The sequence below is a fragment of the Solenopsis invicta genome, chromosome 5 (assembly GCF_016802725.1).
Source record: "Solenopsis invicta isolate M01_SB chromosome 5, UNIL_Sinv_3.0, whole genome shotgun sequence".
In the NCBI taxonomy this organism is placed as follows: Eukaryota; Metazoa; Arthropoda; class Insecta; order Hymenoptera; family Formicidae; genus Solenopsis; species Solenopsis invicta.
In genome coordinates, this window is record NC_052668.1 from 27,182,596 (window position 1) to 27,205,115 (window position 22,520).

Here is a 22,520-nt window from a genome sequence, read left to right on the forward strand (position 1 = left end):
AATACAAATGCAAGAGGTTATTATTATTACTATAATAATGGTATAGTGCGATGCAACGATTCGAAGAGCCTAGTAGATGGTTGACTTATCGACGCCACAGTCTAACATTATATATATGCTAAGTCAGCCATCTACTAGGCTCTTCGAATTATTGTACCGCACTGTACAGCAATTTATTATTATAACAAATATATATTTTATCAATGTATGATAATTCTGAAAAATTGCTGTTTTAATTATCATCAAAGTGACGTTATCGACGCTCGGTGGTTTGTTAGTTTACAATAAGAATTATGCGATGGCGCTTTCGCAGCAAGTACCAGTACACTTGTCAATTCCAATTCCAAAGTGGCCGCTGTTCATAATCAGTGGGCGGGGAGTTGATAGGATCTTATGTTTACTAAAATTTCGTAGGATATTTCGCCGAGTGCTAAATCCATTTCCAATATGGTATGTGTATAAAAATGATTAAAATTCAAATTAGATTAATATACCCAATTGGAACGGATAAGGATAAACAAAGAAAAATATACTTCTAAAGTGTTATCAAGCTGAATTGACGTTTCATTATTTCTGTCAGGTGGTTGAACCACCTTTTTAACTTAAATGTGATTTATGACATATCCTATCATAAAAAAACCAATGGATTAATATGCTACCTTTATATTGCATGAAAATCATCTGTTGGAAAAAAGATGCATGTTTGATGATTATTTTACATTAACAATTATAGTAGGAATCATGGTGTAAGAATATATTAAATCTCAAATGTTACTCTTTACAGATACGATTTATCCTCATACAAAACAGGGCTGGTAAGACTAGGCTGGCGAAGTGGTACATGAATTTTGACGATGACGAGAAACAAAAATTGATAGAAGAAGTTCACGCAGTGGTTACCGTCAGAGATGCGAAGCACACAAACTTCGTCGAGGTTGGCTTTAATAACGATGCTACCCTCTCTCTACATTCGTGTGCTGCGTTACTAAATGTTAAATATGTATTTCAGTTCCGCAATTTCAAGATAGTGTACAGGCGGTATGCTGGCCTATATTTTTGCATCTGTGTTGACGTTAACGATAACAATCTCTGTTACCTGGAAGCGATACATAATTTTGTGGAGGTATTGAACGAATACTTCCACAATGTATGCGAGTTGGATTTAGTCTTTAATTTTTACAAGGTATTATCCCCTATCTTTCTTCAATATTTTTGGCTCTTCCTGGCCCTAAAAGTTTAAAGAAACAAAAATTGTTGCTCTTAATTAAAATTAAAACTAAATGACAGTCGAAACTAGAATGTAGCAAAGGCACTTATATAAAAAATTTGAAGGAACACGAAACTGGCAATATATAAATGATACAAATGCAATTAAATTTTTGAGTTTTAACACACACACGAATACTTCCTAATTAATTTCTAAAATTATTGTCTATTTCCAACATTTTAGAACTAATTCATAATTACTTGTTAATTAAATCATATCTGAAGAGATAGTATCAGAAATATTTTTAATTATTCCAATAATAATAATTTCATGTGATAAAAGTTTTAGTAAATTGAAGTTAATTAAAAGTTATTTAAAATCATTACTAAGTAAAAAAAAAAAATTATCAAATATAGAAATTTCTTGTGACTGAAAATAAAGTATAAAGGGATATATATTTTGATAAAAGAATCAACAATTTTTTGTGTTTATCAGAGCACGTGAAATGTTATTTTAAAATATTTTAAATAGAAAACATTCTCTGTGAATTCCTATAAAAATGAATATTATCTATATAAATATAAAATGTGTTACATACAAAACATAGTTACTAAAATCACAGAGCATATATAAAATATATACTCTATGATTTTAGCAACTATATTTTGTTTATAACACACACATGTGTGTATTTCTGTTAAATTAATATTAATATATTAAATACCACTAAGTAATATTATTTCTTATTATATTTTGTTACTAAGGGATTCTTTCTTTTGCTTTGGATGCCAAAAATGTCTAGTTTCAGCTTTGCTAAATATATAGGTCAATAATACGAGCACTGAGATGTCAAATATCTAAAGACTTTAAATCAAAACGTCTTGCTTTATCATTTATACATTTACAAAATTCATTTAAATTCACAAAAGTCAATAATTCTTTTATCTTAATGGATTAATTTTACAAGACTTCACTATTTTATCGCTGTGGCATTTGTTTGATAGTAATTATGATGATTGTATTTTAGGTGTACACCGTCGTGGACGAAATGTTTTTAGCTGGCGAGATCAGAGAGACGAGCCAGACCAAAGTGCTCAAGCAGCTCTTGATGTTAAATTCCTTAGAATAAATGGACTCGTTGATCTCGGCTTTATGTGTTAACAATGCATGATCTGAATATATAATACGTGTTCCCAACGATGAATTGTACATCCATATTGTGTAGATATGTCGCGTAAGACACGTACATAAATACTCTATGTAACGACGTCGTTTAGATGACCCTCGGTAATCATTTGTTTCATGAAAAAAAAAAACGAGATGTACGATAATCTCTACATAATTTTTGCAGACTTATAAAAAAGGAAGCAACAGCGCTCAAAATATGACAAACTACTGTAGACGCAAAAAAAAGGTAGAAAGCATATCGTTTGTTTTAAACATGTAATAAATCCTGTAAATAAGTACTAAAGGATACATGAAACGCCTCTCTTTATTGTTACACATATCTCACAACAGTATAGAACTATAGAAAATAGAAAATATCAATTCTTTTTCTCGTTACAAATTGCTTTTGTCACTGTAAACTGTAAGAGACAAGGATCTTGAGTCAATATATAATTCTTTTGTACATATGTTTAATATTTCAAAATAAATATATACAATCAGTGTTTTCATAGATAAAAAGACGTTATATATACAGAAAAACAAAATACACTAATTGGTAATCTTACACACTGCACACATCTCTAACTTAATCATAGATATACTCATTACTTGATCGACAGACTTGGTCAAGCAATATGGTTTTATGGGACATGTTCAGTAAACAATTGAGTGAGCGATCGCTGTTATTACTGTATTCTCTAGAACCAAAGTCTGAGTGGATAATCTAGAATACCTCAACATGTCTGCTGAACGCGCCCATTAATGTTGTAAAATGTATCAAAGATATCTAATTCGTACACAATTAAAAAAAATAGCTTACAAAATTGAAAGTCGCTTTACAGTGATAGATAAGTAATACAAATTTATGTACACATAACGCATCTTAATTCTTAAACAGTAAACTTATAAACAGTTAACATTTCTTTAGTACAGCTGAATCGCACTTCAGTAAACTCGCGATTGCAGTATAGCTTTCTGCAACAGAGTGCAAAACGTCGCGTTCACTTCTTGACACAGAAGATCCGCCGCTTTGTCACCCAATGCTGCTTGAGCCGTGCTAACTCTGCCAAGCTGTAGTAACAATCCTGTGATATCCTCAGCTAAAGGAGGAAAAGCTAGACATATCCGCGTCAACGACGACAACACCGGCATGAAGAGAATGACTCGGTCCTCGGCTGATAATACACCCAACAGTGTTATCAGAGTATTAATAGCTAATCGGGAAACGCTCAGAGCCTTCGGCAAAGCGTATTGAATCGCCAGATGCGAAGCCAAATCAACGGCGAATACTTGCTTCTCCGATTCAGGCTGCGACAATAATTCCGGAATCCAGTCGAGACAAATATGCATGGACGGAATTCCGGAAACCGTGATCGGGAGCAATTCTCGTGGATAACCCTGTAGGAGAAGATAATCATTGTGAGAATTATAAATTGAAATTATTTACAAATAATTATGTTCAAATAATAGTCAATTAAATGAAGGTGGGAGAGAGATAAATCTCTAAATTTGTGTGTGTGTGTACACACACACACACACACACACACACACACACACACACACACACACATACATACATACATATATATATATAATTTATAGCCTCAATCTGATATGAACTTATTCACAATTTTCATCGAAGTAATTATCCGATAAATTTAGTATAGTTCTACCTGCATTTTTATCATTCAATTATTAGAAATCAGTAATATTCCTTTTATTATTATTACACATTATTTTTCCTAACTGTCAATTTCATCATTCAGCAGAAAAAAACAAGATTATTTGCTTTTGCATTAGCTTTTACATTTGATTTTGTAATAACCACTTTCGTTACAACTCGCAATTATTTTGGGCAATCTAACTTTAAAAAATTACGAATTTCTAATTTAAGATGAATAATTTTCGAAGTTAATTTTTAATTTAACTTAACTTAATTTTAATATATTTAATACTTTTGAGTTAATTTTTTGTTCATATAACTTTTAACATAATACTACATTTTATAAACTATTAACTTTAACTTAATTTAGTTTAAAAAATATTAATTTACCCAACCCTGATATTTGCAAATATTCTATATTTTCTCTTTATATTTTGAATAAATATATAATTTTCTAACAAAACATTTGGTTTTTTTTTTAAATAAAAGCATTTTTTAAATATATTTTTCTTTTGAAGAAGGGACATTACAACTCCTGTTTTTCAAGTCATCACATTTTTATAAATATAACATCCTAATCGAAATAATAAACATTTCACAACTTTGAATCTAGAATCTATTAAACACATTAACGAGTAGTTAATTTAAAATATTGATTCCCAATAAACAAAAATGGATTAAAATGGATTTAGATTTTCAGAAGTACAGATTCATAAACAAGTATAATAAATCCATTTCAATACATTCGTATCCGTGTATGTATACAGCATATATATACAATATTTTCATATACATTAAATTGAATGGAAAAACTGCATTCTCTATTCAGACTTTTGAACTGAGCAGCATTCACAATCTACTTTTCTAAACTTAAATTATTGCTTGATTGATTAGAACAAAAGTGTCACTTTATTCAATTTCTATAAATGGGTAAAAAGGCATTAAATGGGATTTATTTCAACGTTCACGAATGCGTACTTAATTCCTTAAATCTGAATCCATTTTAATCCATTTTCGTTTACGGATTATTAACAAAGTCACTGTGCAAAATGTAAATGGAAATCATATTATCATCTTCTCTGTTATTATTGACATACCTGAAAATGAACTAATTTGGCTAGAGATGGATCAGCTATGAATACTTGATGTAGGTAGGAGCATACGACACTTCGTATTTCACGAAGAGACCACATTTGTCCGGGAGTTTTCTTGTCTTCCTCCGTTTCCAAACATGCTTCCAATAAAATCTGCACTGCCGCGCTTTCTTGACCCATTACCAAGGCTATTCTCAGATCTTCTCTTTCCGTTTCGCTCGTCAGTTGCCCGATCTTTTCGGTCAAAGGCTTATCCTGCATGTGTCTGGATAATTGAGATCGAGAGGCGGCCAATGTAGCTTGTAAAATTCTATAAATAAGTTTAAAAAATAATTGATTTCTTTATAAAAGTAACTTTAAAATTTGGTTTATACTTCATTTCATAGAATTATTTCAGCTTACCTTAGAATTACAGATAAAATCGGCGCACATCTAAAAACTCTCGTGTCACATCTTAATACTTGCAACGGATCTAACACAATATTGTCTTGTGTCAAAAAGACATTTTTCACTATTGAATTTTCTATTAGCAGAGCATTTATGGAGAGGACCCATAGACAACGCGGTAGTACAGTGTTAAGTCTGAGCCACACTTGCTTATAAAGTTCTGAAATTATAAAAAAACTTTCTGTAAATTTCTCATTAATACATAATAACATAACGCAAATCTCTTTTATGTAGATAAATTAACATTAATAAAATAAAAATAAATTTTAATTTAAAAAAATGCAATTATTACTAAAGACAACCATTACTAAATAATTAAAACAACCAACCTTGTATATATCTAGGAACCTGCTCGTCGAGAACATCCTTAAAATAATGTATTATCAATTCGGCGTGAGGCCAGATCTCTGTCGGTTTTAACGCCATCAGTTGTCTCAATAATCTACCGGTCCTTGACGGACAAGTTTTGACATGGCTAAATGCCTCGACAATCGCGATGTCACTAATTTTCGTGCTTTCGTAGCTCGCGATAGCGGAATCTATATTAATCATCTCATCGTCGAGCCAATCGTCCACTAGAGACAGATGAGGAAAATGTGTAGCCAATAACCGAAGAAGCGGCGAGAACAGACTAGCATAGTTCATCTGATCCCGCTGGACCAACTGCAATAGGTACTTGATCGGTAACTCGGACAAAAACTCCGTTGAATAGGACTTGACCTTTCTGCTTTGCGATAGGAAGGTGTGCATGTTGGATAATCTCACGTCTTCGTAAAGCAAAAGATAATACAGCAGCAGCAACTGAGAGGTGAGCGAAGGTTTCGATGTGTCGATGTCCATATTATCGGCATCTATCTGCATGGCGTTAACGGGATTCTGCTTGAAGTCAAAATTCGCTCCAAATACGCTATTCTGAAACACCCGGCAGATCTCATTCTCGGTGATGGGCTTGTTCGTGTGCTCGGACGTTTTGTTGTTTGTCATCAGGATAGAGTTGACGTAGACCTCCACCAAGGCTGGCAGAACCGGATGCAGCGGTGGCACGCTGGCACAGATCTGTCGATATATCCAGTTCTTGATGGGTACCCGGTGCTTCGCGAATGCTCGTGATTTAAGCAACTGATGGATGCAGTGCACCGGTAGAAAGCCGGGAATATTAGCGTTCAGATTCGCCGTGACCGGTACTTTGACCGCGTGCGCCGTGACTACCTGTTCCGTGAAAATCTCCTGCATGAAGATCTGCTTGATCCGCGTGAGATTGTTAGGTCTGATGGGTATCTTCATGCCGAGTGTGGCGCAAACCAGCTCACAGATCGCTGACAGCTGATTGCTGTGAAAGTGTATCGCCATCAGCAGTAGCATCTCACCAAAACTGGCCGTGACGCCGCTCGCACTCTCAAAGTAAGCCTCCTCGCGTACCAACCATTGCACCCATTCAATACTGCGCTTCTCTAGATTGTGATGCCCGATCAGAGAGGGGCACGCGATCAGCATGCATAAGCCAAGAGACACGAAGCGTACGCCGGCCGGAGATGGTGGTGGATGCGACGTCAGGAGCTGTACGATCATCGTCACTTCGTCATCTTGAAATTTAATGCCACCGATGCCTCGCAGAGCGCAATAGAGCCTGAGCAACGCGCTCGCCTGAACAACCTGCGACTCTGCCAGCTGACCATCCGTGCTCTGTGACGCAATCGTCTGCAGCCTTTTGAGCAGTTCCTCCCGCAGTGACTGCAAAGCCGTCTGTGATTCCCACTTACGCTTCTGTCCATTCCTTATGAACATCGCGATCCACGAGCGCACTTGTTGATCGCTACCGAGCAGCAAGCCAGAGACAAAGGCAACCACGTCACTCTCCGGCTGTGAACTGTTTGCGTTCTCATGCTCCAAGCTCAGAGCAATGGCCAGCGCGGGCATCCGACACAATTCCACGCACTTGGCCCTAATCGCTAGCGCTTGGCTCGGATTCATCTGGCAGAGCATCGTGATTGCCTGTGTTCTGATCCTGCCTAATGCGGACTCTTCTTGCCGTTCCCCGTTGGCGATCAAATGAGTGCATACCTCCAAGAAGCTGTCTGGGCTGTTGGCGACAATCCAACAGATGATGTTGGGGCCATGCTTGACATGCAACAGAGTCTCTGCAATGTCCAGGATAGAGAGCAACGTTGGTAATTCAGCGAGAGCAATACATATCACATAGCTTATTTCTTCCATGTAGACAGCATTGTCAAACAGGTCTGACTGTCTGATCTGGAACTCCTGATTCTTCTGCAGTTCCTGTATCTGTGTCGCTATAAGCAGGATCTCTCTGAGCACCAATCTGATCCTGTGAATGGACTCGCTGCGTTCAAATTCCAGCGCCAAGCCACTCTGCACAGACTGGGCCAACACACTGTCCCGTTGGCTGCCAGGTTTTTGTCTAAGAAAAAAATAGATAAAGTTGTGAGTGAGTTAATATTTCTTTTTAATTAAAATAAGTTACAGTTAATGATTAATATAATTTCATTACATTAAATTAATTAAAGGAACAAAGAGTAACTCAATTAAAATTGCTTTAAAATTGAATCATCCTAAAAGTTAATTTTAAAAAGTATCACTTATCTCAAAGTTGAGTGTTTAAAAAGTTAAAAGTTAAATAATAAAATTAAAAAGAGAGTTAATTTAACTTTTAATTTACATTGTTAATTCTAAATAAGTTAATTTTTAACTTCAACTGGTTATTTTCAAATAAAGCAAATAAACTAAAGCAGATAAATCCTTTAAACAAACATTTCTATTATTATTATTTATTTTAATTATTTGTTTCAGCACTGAATGCACAGGTGTGCAATCCTAACCTTAACTGCTGCTCTTGCCGGACGTCAGTCTCGAGGGCGTGGAAATCGATCGACAATAAGGCGATAATAGAATTGACGGACTCGATGCCGGATAATATTGTTAGAACTTGTTTTCTACCCTCCACGCACTCCTTCGTTATATCCAACGGCGAGATGAGGCTCATCCTAACTAAACATGGTAGAATCGGCCTGATCTCCTTATGCGAGCACAATGACAGTTCTTGGATATCGACATTCTGTATTGCTGAGAATACTCGCGGCGACACGCATGTGTTCTCATACATCTTGCTTCTAAATCCTTTTTAATTCTCTCGAAGATTGGACGCAAATGGCAAGAGATCATGCCGACGCCAGTACTGGTACTGGCCAGTACTATGGTATAAATAGCAATAAATGGTTATGCTTAAGCGAGAAGTAAATTTAGATAAAGCTGGTAGATGGCGCATCGTAGGAAAATCGCAGTATGAGAGTATGATGATTATTTATATTTTTTAAATTATATTTCTATATTACACAATTTATATTTTATATTTTTATATTATATATTTACAAAATATAATTTTTTTTAGTAAATAGTCAAAATGTCTGCTCAAAATGCTTTCATAAATAACTATTACACAATCGCTATTTCAGATTGCCGCTTAATGTGACGTAGGCTGTCATAAATTTCTGATTGGCGCTTTCGGAAATACGCGCAAGACTCTTGTGGTTGAAGAAGCGCGGTCAGTCCTGGATGTGAGCCTAGCAAAGATTTCTCTTTTTCCGTAAACAAAAAAAAAAATAAAAAAGCCGATATGTGAAAGAGCCGAATCGCCGCCTCTCCGTCCACTCCTTCAGGACTGGACGGATGGCCTTGAAGTGTTACATAAAATTGGACGAGCTGAATCTCCTTCTTGTCCTTGTGGATTTGAAACCCAAAACGTAAATCATATTTTTTGGGCTTGCCCTTTAATACTTTCAGAAAGTAATAAGTTGAAACGTAATCTCATAAGATTCGGACTTCAGCTCCCCTATTCTATCGAATATGTCCTTAATAACTTAAATTACAATATTGCCAGGATTATCTCTAAACTTCTATTAGTAGATTTAAAAAGCTATAATACTTCGCTTTAAAGATATATTTAGATTGATTAAGGACTTGAGTCAAGACTGAGGAAGAGAGAATTAATCTCAATTCATGATAGTTTACTGTTGATAATTATTTTCACCTATTGTTGTGCTTCTCACAGGCAGTTGGTTTTATGCCAAGATTGGTCTCCCGGCCGGAGTCCTCTCTTTGTTCCCAGATCTGTCGGGAGAGAAGAGGACGAAAACTCCTGGTTGAAGAGTTGAGATCGTCTGAAAACTTGCCACTGCCATGGGATCCCCCGTCAGGATTCAATTACAGAGGAAGCGAAATACTGGTACTGACTGAGACTCCTTTGTAGTCTGATTCATAGAAGAAGAAGAAGAAGAAGAAGAAGAAGACGGATAACGCGCACGCCTGTCCTCACCGAGGACAGGTTCTCCTTCCACACCGCGAATGTGCGCTGCCGGGCGTGGAACTGCTGCACCTCCTATATTTTGAGTCTGATGTATGTTGATTCAACATTAATTTAATATTCATTTTACATTACTTACTCATTTAACATAATAATTTTTAAAAATATTTAATATTTATTTAATGTTAATTATTTATTTAGAATAAAAATTTAAAATAAACCAATAACAAATTTTCATATTTAATTTATTGTATATTATATCAATTTTTTTTCTGTTATGTTCTTAAATATTTAAATGAATAACAGAAAAATTGTTCCAAATTGTATCAAATTATATCACATATGTACAATCAATAAAAAAAAAACTAACTTTATATTTATTTGTAAAAAAAAAATATATGCTTATGATTCATCTTTTCAACAACATATATTGAAGTAATTTATCAGTGATATAAATATATGTATTAAGGTACAAGGTGGTCACGAATAATTATTCATAGGTAGTTGTTCCTATGCACGCAGAAATTAGCAACGTCAGCAGTGGTTTTAGTTTGAATAGGTAGCCGTTTAGAAACTTCCGAAAAAATTTCTCGAATACTTTTTTATTTTAAATAATATTTTTATTGTATTTAACATTAAAAACAATTTTTTATAATATTAAAATAAACATTTTTTAAATAAAAAAATTTGGAACTGAATTCCGTTTGAGGATCCGAAATTATCTATACCTATTTTGGAGGTCATTTTAGAAGTTTTTTTCATAAGGGTACGATCAATAATCTTAATTGACTCGTTTGTGATTAATAAAGTCTTATGGTAAATATATTAATGATTATCTGTAATTATCATTTATTGCGCACTGTCAACCGCGCCTGACGCGTATTTGCCGCATTACATTCCGTTATATTGACAATAATCGTAAATCTCAGCTGACGCACTGTGTCGTACATCCAGGCTGTTTACAAAAATGCTTGGCATTCATAAATCGTACACTCTTTCTCTTCTAAATATTTCGAATATATTCAACTTCTCAATTTTTGCACCTATTTATAGTCTTCTTCTTGATCTTCTGGCGTATCAATTAAAAAAAAAAATGTTCAAATTCTATACATTACGTACTGAGATGTACATACGTATTAGGGTGAGTCAAATGAAAACGAGACAGACTGTATACGTTCCGTTATACAGTCTCGTTTTCATTTAACTCACACTAATAATTGAAAATGGTCGGGGTGTGACAAATCGAATCCAATATAGTGTATCAACTGAGACCGGTTAAATAAAGGTCGTTTCTTATGGAACAAGCTGTATATTACATTGTAATATTAATTATAAATGTATTATTATTCGTAAAATACATGTAGTTTTTCAAGCATCTTCAGCATATACAACGTTTAATTGTCTGCGCAACTCATCTTCCAGTTTCGCCAATAATAAAGATGTTTCGTGCGATACCTTTGGACTTTCTGTTAAACCTACGAAATTAAACAAAATATCTTGCAATACGATCCATGATTTTACGATTTATAAAAAATAATATTGTTTTTTATATGAAAATATATTTTCTTTTACAATCTTTTTTCTTTTGCATAGGTCAATTTTTAACTTACAAAGAAAAAGTTAATAAATAATTTAACATATAAATAAAATATTAAATTCATTTTATGATCTATTGTAGTCATTTTGTTATTTGAAGTAACTTAATTTTATAAAAAATAAAAATAACTTTATATAAATAATACTATTCAAAATCAAATTCAATTTAATCTTAATGTAACTTTTAACGTAACTAAATTGATTTTAGGAATCATTAAAAAAGTAAGTTAATTTAAAAAAATATTTTGAGTAAGGTTTTGAAAATAATATATTACGAAATCACAAAAATGTCTTTCTGAGCTAACGCTGTTGATCATGCGTATATTTCTTATGTGTGTTTTATAATCTTTAATACATGTATAACAATTAAAATAGTGGTAGAAATTGACCAGATGAAAAATGGTTACTTGGAACTGGCACACATGTTTATAGGGGACAATGGATGACAAAACACATTGCACATTGTACTTTATGTTCACTTCATGCTGAAGAAGACTTTAACAAGGATTGGAACATTTGCGATACATCCTAATTGTTAAGTATGTACTGAAGATTGTGAAACACACATAAGAAATTTGTGCATAATCAGTAGTATTGGCTAATAAAAGAATTTTTGTAATTTTTTAATTTAATAAATTAATGTTAATTTTTAAAAAGAACTATTTAATAGATAAAGTTAAAAATTAATTCATTTAAAATTATTCAAGTTAAGTTAAAAGTTATTAATTTTTTAAAATCATTGAACTTTTAGTTATTATCCAATCATGTTAGTATTATTATAAATTTAGTTGAGATACTTTCAGATTAAGACAGTTTTACCTTTCAGAATGCAGTCGCGAGCTTCGGCAGCTTCATATGATAGCCCTGCAGAATTTATAAAGTTAATTTCGTGCTTCAATTTCGGCAGCGATACCTTCACCGTGCCGGTCGGTAGCTCCACCTTCGTCGGGCACCAAAATTCCGGTAATTTTACGATACCCTTAGTACCGCAGATGAACGCCTCATTCGGCAAGTTTACAAGCGCACTAGTCATGATGGTTGCGGTGCGACTTCCCTTATAAGTCAATGTAGCCGACATGGACATGTCGACGCCGTTCTTATTTAGGAACCCGGACGCCTTAATGCTTTCCGGCATCTCATTGTTATAGATTAAGCAGGCAAATTGCAAACAGTAAATGCCAAGATCCAGAATTGTGCCGCCACCCAATTCTTTCAAGCTATAATGTAAAAAATTAGAAATTAATTAAAACTACTTTACCTCTTTTAGACATTAAACAACTAATAAATATTACGAACGCCATCCGATCTAGGTCAGGAAATTCGAAACCGAAGGAGACAATCACTTGATGAATATCGCCTATGTTGCCAGACGCGATTTCCTTCCGAATAACGTCGTACACGGGAAAACAGCGGCTCCACACCGCTTCCATCAGAAACAAGTTTTTACTCTTCGCGTAATTAATCAGCTCAGTGGTCTGTTTCAAGTTCATTGTCAGTGGCTTCTCGCACAAAACGTGCTTGCCATGCTTCAGCATCAACATCGCGATGTTGAAGTGTTGAGGATGAATTGCACCGATATACACGATGTCTTGAAACACAACAGACAAAACATAATAGATACAAATATGATAAATTTAGCTAACAATAACAACATTACATTTCTTTCGAGCATCACTTCTTTGATATAAAATAAGATTGATGATTTGGATCAAGTAATATTAAAATATAATAATTGAGTATCTAGATACTTGCTCTATCTGAAATATACTCGGGCACTCAGACCGTATTACATGGATTATATCTATATTACCTGTATTATTAATTTTGATGTAACTCTACTCGTATTATCCATATGGTCTAACAAATTATTTTCAGATCTATGTATAACCAAATTTTTAGTTACTTTAGCAAAATTGTTCTTTCCATGCATATTTTAAATATTTTACTATATGTAAAAAAATTATAATGAAAAAATATAATTAAAAATAAATACAAATCTTATATCTTTATATATTTAAAAAAATATTATGTGTATGTTATAGAGCGTGAGTCTAATTTATCGATAGATTAATTGCATTATGATGTAACTTTTTGCAAAGCTGCATTAATGCAATTTAAAAGGTGGTAAATTCTTTAACTTATAAAATCTGAGAAGTTTAAGATATGTTTCCTAAATTTTTATCAATTTAAAATATAAAAAAATTCTTAAAAAACGACATTATAAGAATTTTTATTCAAGCGGACTCAATCATACTGATCGCATACCAATATTTTTGTCTGTGGCCAATTTCGCATAATCGTCGTAGGCTGTTTTGATCTCGTGCAATTTCGCGAAAGCTTCCGCACGCGACAATTGCCGTGCTGCGATGGCGATCACATCATGCTCATCCGCTGGTAAGGATCGCAGTGCCGTCACGAAATCGTGTGAAATCTTTCCCGCGCTGACAATACCCCATCGCAGAATGGTCATCTAAATTAATCGAAGAACATATTAGCAGAAAGAAAAAGGGAAAATTCGACAAAAACCACTTTTCTTAGTTTCGGCCAAATTCGAAACCTAAACCGAAATATTTATGAAAAATATGAAAATCCTAGAAAGGGATATATTCATATATTAATGAACGTTGCAATCATAGTGTAAGAAACATATTCGATGAGCTTTGTACGATTTTTTTTTTTCATTGAGTTATTGAGCATTGAAGCAAAAATGATTCCTTTTTTCAATGTTGAATAAATTGGTGTATAAAAATTGTACAACGCTCAACAAGTAAATTACAGATAAAGATTTACGCTTTCAAATACTGTAAACTGCATTTGTGTGCGATTTTTATTTCATGCTGTACAACTTGGCAAAGTTTTTATAAGATTTTGACATTTGTCGAATTTTTTTTACGAACTTTGCAAAGCTCTACGACCTGAAATAAAAATTCTACAAAAATTCGGTTTATAGCATATGAAAACGTGAATCTTTACCTTTAATTTGCGTTTATGTTGAGCGTTGTACAATTTTTATTCACTGAATTATTCAACATTGAAGCAAAAAAGGCCATTTTTGCTTCAATGCTGCTTAACTCAGTGAAAAAAAATTGTACAACGTTCAACAAAAACGCAAATTAAAGGTAAAGATTCACGCTTTCGAATGCTGTAAACCGCATTTGCAGGCAATTTTTATTTTGCGTCGTGGAGCTTTGCAAAGTTTGTAAAAAATTTAGAGATTTGATGCCATTTGAATCCATATAACTTCGTAAACAATCTGTAAATTGCTAAATGGCTTATCAATCTCAAAACTAGATATTTCAAGCTTTAAAATGCTTTTTATAAAATTTTTTTACGATTATTTTTGACAAAGTTACACTCTCTTGAATTACGCCTATTTTTGGAGTCAGAATATTAGGTGATCCCCAGGTGTAAAAGTATGAAACTGGAATTTTCCTGTAGATGGTGCTAGTCATTAGTTTAGGGATCGTAAGACCGCTTCTCCCTCCAACAGCTGACGAAGATTTTCAACACACAACAACCCAAGTTCCATACACCGGTATATTTTTCTATAATCTTAAACATATGTCGAGTTTTGTGCCTACGAACTACAATTTGCGGACAGCATTGATTTTCTGTTATCACTTGAAGAAAACTCCTCGCAGAATCGCATCGAATGCTTGTCGAAGCTTACGGTGAACATGCTCTTAATAAAACACAGTGTTTCGAGTGGTTCAAAAAATTCAAAAGTGGTGATTTTGACGTGAGAAACGAAGAGCGTGGGAAACCATGCGAAAAAGTTCGCAGACAACAAATTGCAAGCCTTATTGGATGAAGATGATACTCAAATTCAACAAGAACTCGCGGATCAATTGAATGTAACGCAGAAAGCCGTCTCCATTCGTTTGAAAGCTATGGGAAAGATTCAGAAAGTGGGAAAATGGGTTCTGCATGAACTGAATGAAAGACAGCAAGAAAATCGAAAAACCACTTGTGAAATGCTGCTTGAAAGATACAAAAGAAAGTCATTTCTCCATCGAATCGTGACAGGTGATGAAAAATGGATATATTTTGAGAATCCTAAGCGTCGTAAATCATGGGTGAATCCAGGCGAACCATTGACATCCACTACAAGACCAAATCACTTTGGAAAGAAAACAATGCTCTGTGTTTGGTGAGATCAGAAAGGTGTAATATTATGAGTTACTAAAACCTGGTAAAACCGTTAACACTGATCGCTACCAACAGCAAATGATCGATTTAAATCGAGCATTACGTGAAAAACGACCGAAATATGGAAAAAAGCAGCACAAAGTCATTTTGCTCCATGATAATGCCTCATTATACACAGCAAAACGGATCAGGGAAACAATTGAGGCGTTCAGTTGGGAAATACTAGCGCATACGGCTTATTCTCCAGACTTGGCTCCGTCCGATTATCATTTATTCGCATCACTGGAACACGCTCTCGCTGAACAACGCTTCAATTCGTATGAAAATGTACGAAAATGGCTCGATAACTGGTTCGCTTCAAAAGAAGAACTGTTTTTTTGGTGTGACATTCATAAACTGCCGGAGAGGTGGGAAAAATGTATAAATAGTAATAGAGATTATTTTGAATAAAATATTTTTTATCATTTTTAAACAACAGACGTGTAATTTTTACAAAAAAATTTCAGTTTCATACTTGATAGATTGAAATAAACAGAAATGAATTCATTTTGACATTTTCAAATTCGCGCTTCATTTTTCGAATCCATTAAAATTCAAAAATAATAAATATAAATACATCCAAATTCAACATAAAATGAATAGCTCGTTACGTATTTCAATTCATATGAATTCAAAATAATATAATGGGGACATGAATCCATCACAAATTAAAATAAATAGCAATTTTCAATTCATTTAAATTTATTTTTATTTGCTGGACATACATTAGACTAATAGAGATCCATAAGTATACAATTATTCAGAAAAAATTGTGATTACATATAAATATGGATAATGCGCACTTGGGTGTAATCTATACAGAAGTCACTTCAATTACAATAAATATGTATAATGTTCTATATTTCATTATGAATATTTATACATATTTCTACACAATTATAGATATAGTGCTGTATAATTGTATTAAATTCTGCATACCATACATAAAAAATTTTTTACCGAGTTACATGTTAAGCATTTACTTTGTTCTCTTTTGATGTACTATCATAAAACTTACATCACATATTTCTCTCACATTTACAAAGTAATTTGTTTTTACGAGCGGATATTGCTGTGTGATTATTAAAACTGATGTTAAAGAATTGAGAAGCAGACTTTCAAAATGGCTTTTATTCAAAATTTTCAGAAAATGAAAAAGGGCCTAAGCAGAATAGTTGACTTATAATTTTAAGACAAGTTTTACGACTTAAATCTTTGTCGAATCTTTAGTAACACACAATAACTGTCTTAACTGTGTCTCAAATCTTAAGTTACGAGCAAAATCTCCTTTTAGTTTAAGACTTGAGATATAAGATAGTTATTGTGCGTTACTAAAAGACAAAAACTTGAGTCGTAAAATTATAAATCAACCATTCTGCTTAGGCCCAAAGAAAACCCCATAAAACCACGAGTTTTATAAAAAATAACAATATGCCTATCAGTAGAGTGTAGAATGTTAAAAAGAAAATAATGCGACACGTCAAAAATTAATTTCCAAATTTTTCAAAAAATTGTTTAAAATAAAATTTTGAACAAAACACTTTTGAAAGCTCCTCAATTTTCCATGATATATTTTTATTATCTTTATATGTATTTTTAATAATCGTCATATTTTTTATGTCAAAGAAACAATCGAATATTCTATACATAATTTGATATAAAATTATAAATAGAATTCTGTCTTAAAGTCTATCGCGAATTATAGATCATGTAAGGTGGGCTTAAGATTAAAATGATATCAAGATTATTTATTTCAGATATCTAGAAATAAAAGATTTGTTCATGTTGCATGTTTCATTCAACATGTACTCCATATTCACTTTAATGCGCTCCAATACCGCATACGTATTGGAGAACGTTGAATTGAGTAGAAATATAGGCGAGTTTTTTTATTTCATCAATTGATCAATCGCGTGAAAGCTGCATTTACGATTGATTAATCGATGAAATAAAAAATTCATCTTTATGTTAGAGCATGACGCAAAGAAACTTACCCACCAAACACAACGTTACACGTAAATGTTAGTTGTAATTTCCCACTCAACAATATAACTGTTATATAACAAGTGTGTTATATAACAGTTACATTGTTAAGTGGGAAATTACAACTAACATTTACGTTACATGTAATGTGGTGTTTGCTGGGTAGAGATATCAAAATTTAAAGATTTTTAAAACAGGCTTTTTGTTAATGTTTTATATCTTCGTGACAAATATATACCCAGATAGCTAAATAATTGCAAGTTGTCGACTTGTCACAAATATTCTCATAGTTGTCAGCAAATAAAGCAACAGAAGGAAGTATCCTCTTATCATTACATTCTTAGCAATAGTTTTTAAAATATAATTTACCGGCAAGTTCCTAATAACTTATCAGCATTATAACTTATCACAAGTTATAAATGGGAATTGTTGCTTACTGATTGTTATAAACAATTTTCAAATCAAAATATAGTAATGGGAAGTTCTAAACAACTGCAATATACTTATCACAGATTGACTTCAATAATTTTTCTACATTTGTTCGATAAACAATAAAACTCAGCATATTGATGTTGAATTGACTAAAACATTTTCATCGCATTAAATAAAAGGTAACGTAATAGCAATTAACGAATAATTTAATTTGTGCAATGACTTGCTTTAGATTGAGTTATCATGTTTTGCTATCTGGATAAATATTTTGTGACTCTTTTTTAATATTCCATACAGCACAGAAGACTGCAGAAATATTGTTCCAACATTGCTGCAACATTGTAATATTGCTGCAACGTTGTAATATTGCTGCAGCGTTGCAACAATATTGTTGCAAGTTTTGTGCTGTTTGGGATATTACAAAAAAGGTAAATTTTTGGTATTATATTAAATGTATTATGTAAGTTATAATATTACCAGCTCGCCGAAATTAATTCTATTTTTTCATTGTTTCTTTATCGAGCGCGTTCGATTCATTTTGGCTGTTGGCGACTTAAGCGACATATGAAGCGATAACTCCAGCACTTCACGACATAATCCCGGTGCGTTGCACTTGATACGCACAATTTGCGCACGATATTTATACTTACGAGCATATAAGTTTGCCCTTATTTAATATTTAATAAATAACAAAGACAAAATAATTTGAAGGCTATTGTAAACGTTGATGCAACGCACGCCTGGAAATCTAATTGTAGATGTGTTGACAACATCAGCAAGTTAAAAGAAAGCTCATAATTTTTATAAACTTAGAAAAAAGACTCTTAACTAAAATATGCAATATTGAATGATATTAACAAAATACAAAAAATTTTTCCAAAAATAATAAACTTGTAAAGTATTTGAATGAACCAATATTCAAATAATCTGGAACGCTTAATTGTCTTAAATGTTCTAAATAATTGTTCTTAACTTGTCCTAAATATTGTTTATAAAATAATGCAAAAAAAGTTATCTTGACGATTATATGTTTTGTAGAAAATTTTAAAAACAAGATCATCAAAATATAAACTCTAACCTAGCTATTAGTGTTACAGAACAAACTTGTCGTTTTTTAACATTAAATTTTTATAATAACTTTCCTTATAAATATCTTAATGTATTTAAAGATTAAATCGATACTTCCTTCGACATCGTTAATTCGACATGTAAAGGAATTATGTACTTACATTGCAGAACTGCAAATAAATGTTCACCAACGTTTATCACGACGTCCTGGAGTATACTAACCAGCATCAACCATTTCGCACGTCGCTTATATGTCAGCTATCGCATACACATACACCGACTTTCATTCGACCTTGAAATGTGATACATTGCATAGATAGTAATTAAAAATATTTACTTTATCACATACTTGGTTCTTTCCATGCACATTTTTCTAAGTTACAATTATATCATTGTTATTACAATTTGTTATCTACGATCATACGGAGCACCCAAAATTTTACAATTACTTATTTATAGAGTAACAATTTTTATTATTTTACAAATTAATCGGAATTGAATGTTTACACGTAAAATATAAATAATTTACATTACGTATATAAAATGTAAATTAAAAATTTGTTTTACCTGTCATCTGTATAAACAATATAACATGTAGATGAAAAAAATTCAAATCTGAAATAGTAAAAATTATATTCCATTTATTTTTAATATCTTGTTTACTTTATTAGTCAAAAATCATATTAATAATTTTATAACTTACTTTTTTTGTTATGTTATTATCAAACTTATATTGTCTATATAAAAGATTCGTGTAATCCTTACATAACAATACATAAATAAAATATATAATACATAATCTTGAAATTTACACCACAACTCTAAAATTATAATATTTTGTATTTATGTACACAATATAAGAGATTCAGAAGAACAAAATAATCAACATCGACAAGTGTGGACATGTTTCTAAAAGAAAATATAAATCTAGTATATGTAAACATACATATATATATATATGCATATAAATATTTAATGCATATTTAAATTTGCATATATACATATATACAAAAATTTTTATTTTCTTAAATTAAATCTAACTAAAGCATAGTTAAGTGAACATTTTTACAATCTTAAATATCTATTTTATGTAAAAAATAATTTAGGTAGCACATTTGGTGGTGAACATAGTCATATCTCTCAACGGAAGTATTTTACATAAAGCTCGTCCACGTAACAATCCTTGAGGTACTGGTCCATACATCCGTGAGTCTGTAGAATTATTTCTGTTATCGCCTTCCAGCCAAACATGTCCATAAGGTATCTGCAGAAAATGCAATTAATCTATTAAATTTCAGAAAACTCCTACATGCTTTTCTGTTTTAAATCACTGAAATTTGAGGAAACTAAATAGGTCCCCTAAAACTTGATAGGTTAATTGGTATAGTCTATCAATGTTTTTCTATCAGGGTTAGGTAATAACTAAAAAATTTGAACAATAAAGTGAAAAAGTTGATAATTTTTAATTTAACTTAGTTAATTTCAAATGAATTAATTTTTAACTTTGATTCTTCATTACTAAAACAAATAAACTTATCACATTTCTTTTCTAAGTTTAAAATTTAAAAGAGATCTATATAAAAAAGAAAGAAGTAAAAATAAAAACATAGAAAAAATACATTTTCATATAAAAAAATATTTCTTTGTTATCAAACTTAATTTACAAATAAAATTTTCAATATTTTTGATGATCCATATTATAATTGGTATGTAAAGTTGTATTACTTTAAAAAAATGCAACATTCTAAATTAATATAAATAATACTTTTCAAAAATATTAATCATAAATCTTTAATTTAATATATCATAAATTTTAAATGAATTAACTTTTGTTTATGTAACTTAACGTAATTAATTTCATTAGATACTAACTTTATCTTAATTTAATTTAGTTAAAAACATATATATATATATATATACATATACATATATATGTATATATATAGTTAACTTAGCCAACCCTGTGTTTTGCAATTTGTAAACCAGATTAATAAAAGGAATAGGATAAATGTAAAATGATTTGTTCATAGACAAAGAATTATCAAAACATATTCTGGCAATTTACCGTTGTTACAGTGAAATCATTTCTTATTTTGTCGCCAGGCAAGCCTACAATTCGCTTGCATATATTCTGCTGTGGATTGTTAGGACACTTGGAAATGACAATGTCCCCCTTCTCGAGTCTTTGTAATCTAACTGATATTCGTTCTAGAAGCAATACATCGTTGGTATACAACGTAGGCTCCATGGATGGACCACTGCACTGTAATTATATCAGTAATCGTCATATAAAAACATAAACATTACTGCAGATCTGTTGTGTATCTTTTTTAAGTTTACAATCTTGTTGTAATGTTGTTACGCAGATATAACATGTAGTAAAAGAACTGCGGAACGACGTTACAATGATAATGAACTTATTGTTAATAGTTGCAGAATCTCGCTACTGGATGTTTGACATGACGTAATGCTATCAAATTTCGCGTTTACAGATAAGAATTCTAATGTAAAAAGATTATATCTCGCTCTATGTATCCTTATCTTCTGAGAGACTCATAACGTGATTTGTTTTTCAAGATAAATAAAAGGTGGAAATTATCTTCTTCGTGAAAAAACCTGTCGAATCTCTGTATCCAAACAGTGGTAAAGAGAAAAAAGCATGTGTGCAATAAATTGAGTTCTTACCACGACGATGTCGCCCACGTACTCGTACATGCAGTACGTCACGCACGCACATTGCACGAATCCACGGATAATTTTAGGCACAAGTTTAGTCAATTGTAGCATTATGACAGGACGTCGACGAGGAGAGACCGTTTCTCCTCGTCCGGAGAATCGGAATCGCGCATAACGTTCGCGTCAAAACAGGCGCGTAGCTAAACCGTGGTTAACATAACCTAACCTAACCTAACCTAAGCTTATGAATGATAGTACAAGTCTGTTCTTTTTAATAAGAATTTTTTAAGGGCTTTCTAACATAAGCACAACATAAAATCGATGGACCAATGAGCATCCAGCATAAAGTCGCCATATTGATTTACATAAGATTCCCATTGGTCCAGAAGCCTTATGCTACGCTTATGCTCTGTTATGCATTTCATATGCGAGGGCCTTTAGTTAAACTGATTGCATGAAGGTTGGTTTATAAATAGCCGTACTGTAAGAAATTGGCCAATTGTAGATGACTTATAGAAGAATAATCGATTATGATTGGCCAATTTCAGCTTATTATGAGCTTTCTACAATAAGTTAGCACATTGATGCCAGCCAATCACAGAGTTGGTCATGTGACCCTAGTTGGCGAATCTCTTTTAGAGGTTCTCTATTCTTACCATATGAGTTTAGCACAGACTTGAA

The 22,520-nt window shown here is 32.4% G+C and overlaps 4 protein-coding genes and 1 long non-coding RNA gene across 5 annotated transcripts; 2 read left to right on the forward strand and 3 right to left on the reverse strand.

Annotated features, from left to right (window-relative positions):
* The first annotated feature begins 349 nt into the window (after positions 1–349).
* LOC105208027 (AP-2 complex subunit sigma) lies at positions 350–2,523 on the forward strand. The gene is made up of 4 exons (NM_001304608.1): positions 350–450; positions 785–934; positions 1,010–1,183; positions 2,235–2,523. The coding sequence occupies exons 1-4, from the start codon at positions 448–450 to the stop codon at positions 2,334–2,336; spliced, it is 429 nt and encodes a 142-aa protein (NP_001291537.1). The 5' UTR covers positions 350–447; the 3' UTR covers positions 2,337–2,523.
* A 304-nt stretch (positions 2,524–2,827) lies between these two features.
* Positions 2,828–8,747, reverse strand: LOC105208037 (integrator complex subunit 2). Its single transcript, XM_011177768.3, has 5 exons — positions 8,416–8,747; positions 5,908–7,997; positions 5,534–5,738; positions 5,135–5,441; positions 2,828–3,772 (listed from the first exon to the last, which is right to left on the reverse strand). Exons 1-5 carry the CDS (start codon positions 8,697–8,699, stop codon positions 3,320–3,322), a joined length of 3,339 nt encoding a protein of 1,112 aa, XP_011176070.1. The 5' UTR covers positions 8,700–8,747; the 3' UTR covers positions 2,828–3,319.
* On the forward strand, positions 8,746–10,063 carry LOC120357692. Its single transcript, XR_005574699.1, has 3 exons — positions 8,746–8,884; positions 9,049–9,336; positions 9,645–10,063. It is a non-coding gene; the product is annotated as an uncharacterized LOC120357692 (long non-coding RNA).
* A 658-nt stretch (positions 10,064–10,721) lies between these two features.
* On the reverse strand, positions 10,722–19,562 carry LOC105208047 (trans-1,2-dihydrobenzene-1,2-diol dehydrogenase). The gene is made up of 5 exons (XM_011177791.3): positions 19,325–19,562; positions 13,758–13,962; positions 12,789–13,080; positions 12,312–12,709; positions 10,722–11,371 (listed from the first exon to the last, which is right to left on the reverse strand). The coding sequence occupies exons 2-5, from the start codon at positions 13,960–13,962 to the stop codon at positions 11,265–11,267; spliced, it is 1,002 nt and encodes a 333-aa protein (XP_011176093.2). The 5' UTR covers positions 19,325–19,562; the 3' UTR covers positions 10,722–11,264.
* A 241-nt stretch (positions 19,563–19,803) lies between these two features.
* LOC105208051 (mitochondrial inner membrane protease subunit 1) lies at positions 19,804–22,080 on the reverse strand. The gene is made up of 3 exons (XM_011177804.3): positions 21,849–22,080; positions 21,229–21,426; positions 19,804–20,427 (listed from the first exon to the last, which is right to left on the reverse strand). The coding sequence occupies exons 1-3, from the start codon at positions 21,948–21,950 to the stop codon at positions 20,266–20,268; spliced, it is 462 nt and encodes a 153-aa protein (XP_011176106.2). The 5' UTR covers positions 21,951–22,080; the 3' UTR covers positions 19,804–20,265.
* Between the last annotated feature and the right edge of the window lie 440 nt (positions 22,081–22,520).